Source organism: Pisolithus orientalis, assembly GCF_024613125.1.
Source record: "Pisolithus orientalis strain OTSU chromosome Unknown F5J12scaffold_3, whole genome shotgun sequence".
NCBI lineage: Eukaryota > Fungi > Basidiomycota > Agaricomycetes > Boletales > Pisolithaceae > Pisolithus > Pisolithus orientalis.
The window spans coordinates 2,127,871-2,131,386 of NW_026260784.1; the positions used below are offsets into that span (position 1 = coordinate 2,127,871).

The following is a 3,516-nucleotide window of genomic DNA, read 5'->3' on the forward strand; positions in this document are numbered from 1 at the left end:
CAAAAGTTGACAGGTAAGTATGGAGCCATGTATAACATTGGGACTGAATACTCATCTCTCTGCAATCAGAACTGCAGAGGGGCACACAGATTCATGTGACATGGAGTGCATTACTGATGATGTCAAACCTGATGACACCAAACTCCCAGAGGTTAGCAGAAACAGAGATGTAAGCACAACATAATCAAATGAGGCATGTTAATAATGAATGTATTCAAGAGGATGGTGAGATGGTCACTCTTCATGCCAATGAACATGGTGAAGTTTATACATGTTCACAGCTCAATGATTATCTTTTCTGTGGGTTGGAAATGGACCATTGCAGCCTTTTAGCATTTGTAGTTGATACATGGGAAGAAACTTATACTCCACTCATCATGCATGAACAGCCAGAGGATGTCACCCCTAAACAAGGCTGGCTGGCTCATGTTTGATTGCATTACATGAACAATCATCTGAGAAAAGACACACACTGTTGTGTTTTTCGAGCCCAAGGTCACAACACACTACCACAAATATCAGGGCTGTGGTTCCCTTGAGTGGACACCAGTAATGAATTCTACTGCATGTTTATGCTTGCTCTTTTGAAACCATGGCAGACAGCTGAAGACCTCAAATGTAATATGGCATCTTGGATTGAAGAGTTCAACATTGCTGAGCTGTTGGATGATCAGTGGCATGCATATGACATTGTTGGTTGGCATTTACAATGCCACCTGTCAGGGCACAACCCTCCACAATTGTGAATGGTCATTCCAGGTGAAGCTGGCATTGGGAAATCAAAGACAATTCAGACCATCACTGACAACATTCACTCTTGTGGGGTACAGCACTTACTGGTGAAAGCAGCCTATACTGGAATCACAGCATCAACCATAGATGGACAAATGCTGCATTACATTGTGATGATACCTCTTCATGGTGGGAAGTAGTCAGCAAAAACCAAGAAGGCTCTGGAAACATACTGGCAAAATAAAGAGTATCTTATTATTATGTTTTGAAGAACAGGAAGGACAACATCATTGATCATTGCCCTTCCTGCCTTCTCAGACTTGCCTGGTCTCTGCTTTGGGGGTACTCGGTCTTTTGAAGGTGATGTTGGTGATGTAGGGGACAAAGGAACATCATCTTTGCTATGTATGCTCCCCATGTACTCTGCCAAATGTTTCAAAGAGCTGGTAGTGTCGACTTTCTTAATTGGACAAATGGTATCCAGGCCAGTGCCTAGGTCTGCCTCTCGCATGACAGTACCAGCACCAGTCATCTTGTGTTGTGCTGCATATGAGGAGCGCCTTGGAGACCACACTGAACCACTGTAAGCTGGAGGTGCACCAAGAGTCTCAGTTTGGCTATCTTGTAAGGAGGTTACAAGATCGGTGCTCTCCACTGAGGCATCACCATGATGAGATTTCCATGGTCTCCCATTCATTCTTCATGTCACTTTCCAACACCATCAGTCACACCCAGACTGGAGAGGCCTCTACAACAGATGAGCCCTTTGGAGGGCTGAATGTTATCCTGGTTGGTGACTTTCACCAATTCCCTCCAGTTGCCAGCAAAGCATCAGCACCATTGTATTGGCCATCCAATGTGGAGAAGGATACCAACCTCAAAATGCTAGGCCACAAGCTATATGAACAGTTTGATGTCATTGTGCACCTGAAAACTCAAGTCAGAGTCACTGATACTGAATGGATAGAACCCCTACAACACATCTGTCATGGTAACTGCAAAGAGAAACACATCTCTATGCTTTGTAGCCTGGTACTTACTAATGAGCAGTGCTCTCCAGTCAACTTCATGCAGCTCCCATGGAGCAATGCTCTTTTGGTGATGCCATGTCATGCAGTGTGCATAAAGTGGAATGAAATGACAGCAAAGGTGTGTACACATGCACAGGGCATGATGCTCTTTACAAGTCCAGCTTTCAACACAATAGACAGCAGGGGTTTAACATTGGAGGAGCAATTTGCAGTTGCTGCGAAACTGAAAGGGTCCTGGGGTCATAAGCAGCAAGAGCACAGTGGCCTTGCTGACAAGGTTGTCCTTGCTGTTGGCATGGAGGTTATGGTAACAGTTAACATTTGGACCAGTTTGGACATGGCAAATGGCACCCATGGACACATTGAAGAAATTGTATTGGATGTAAGAGAGGAGACAGCAAAACTTGGTACACACTGTGTCAACTTGCAATATCCTCCTTGCTATGTTTTGGTCTGCATGAGCTGAATGAAAGCTGAGGGGCTGGATGGCTTACCACAAGGCATTCTTCCAATCACACTGCTCTCAAGATCCTTTATGATTGTGATTGCAAATGGTGAGAAAAAGACAGTGACAAGACAGCAATTACCTGTTACACCCACATACACATTCACAGATTATTGATCACAAGCACAGACAATTGAATATTGCATTGTCAACATCAGCATGCCTCCATCTGGTGGTCTTACACCATTCAATGTATATGTGGCATTGTCACAAAGCCATGGCAGAGACACAATTCAACTGTTGTGCAACTTCAATGAAAGGTTATTCACGCAACATCCAAGTGAATATCTTCAACTGGAGGATCAACAGCTGGAAACACTAGATTGCAAGACACACATTGACTGGGAGAGAGTGAAAACAGCATAAAATCCAGTACAATTTCCATTACAATTAAGAATCATTTTCCAGTAGAGCAGTGTCTTGTGTATCTCTTGTGTGTGAACTGTGTCAAGTACCTAGCATCACATGTTAACCCCCTGAGCTGAATTGGAGTTTGTTTTTGGGAGGATTGCAGTTGACAAAAAATGCACAATGAATTTTGGGGGGCAGTGACCTTGTAACCAAGGTGATGAAACTGTGGTGGTAATGATTGAAAATCATTTTTGTGTCCATCCATTCATGCCTGGGTACTTGCATCCAAGTCCTGCAGGCATCTGTCAGTGGCCTGTCAAACAGATGTATAAATTCTGTGAAGAACACAACCTCCAAGAAGTCTGGGCTTACCTATGGGAAAATTGGTACTTCTGTGGCCATTGGGAGCTTTGGGCATGGTCTGCAGAACCTAATGAGATTCTGAGATTAAAAACTACTATGGTTATGGAAAGCCAGTAACTCAATTCAACCAGAAGGCACAAATCATGGATCACACTCATCTTTGACAACAGCTGGCATTGCATAAAGGTGGATTTTCTACACCATTTTTCAAAACCCTGTGTGGACCTTTTGGTGTGGATCTTAATTATGAAGCTTGTTCCATCATATCATAACAAGCTGGACCACTTACTGAATAATATGAGCTGCTTCCAAGAGCTATCTTCATGGTGGAAGTCTTTCAAGCACAAATGGCAACATGCAAGCAACACACCTATCACAATTCCATTAAATGATAAATACCAGCCAGATACCCACAAGTGGGTGTGTACTTGCCCATATTTTGTGAAGAGCCAGTTCCTCATTTGCAAGCATCTCATACAAAGTGTGCATATGGTCAGCCCAATTTTTTTCTTGGAGGTTCAGCACCATTGATCA

At 43.4% G+C, this 3,516-nt stretch overlaps 1 protein-coding gene across 1 annotated transcript; it reads left to right on the forward strand.

Annotated features, from left to right (window-relative positions):
* Positions 1–2,838: 2,838 nt before the first annotated feature.
* F5J12DRAFT_708970 (uncharacterized protein) lies at positions 2,839–3,261 on the forward strand (the record flags this gene model as incomplete). Its single annotated transcript, XM_051740608.1, has 2 exons — positions 2,839–3,095; positions 3,153–3,261. Coding segments are annotated over 2 exons (366 nt in total), but the record flags the coding sequence as incomplete, so codon positions are not given.
* Between the last annotated feature and the right edge of the window lie 255 nt (positions 3,262–3,516).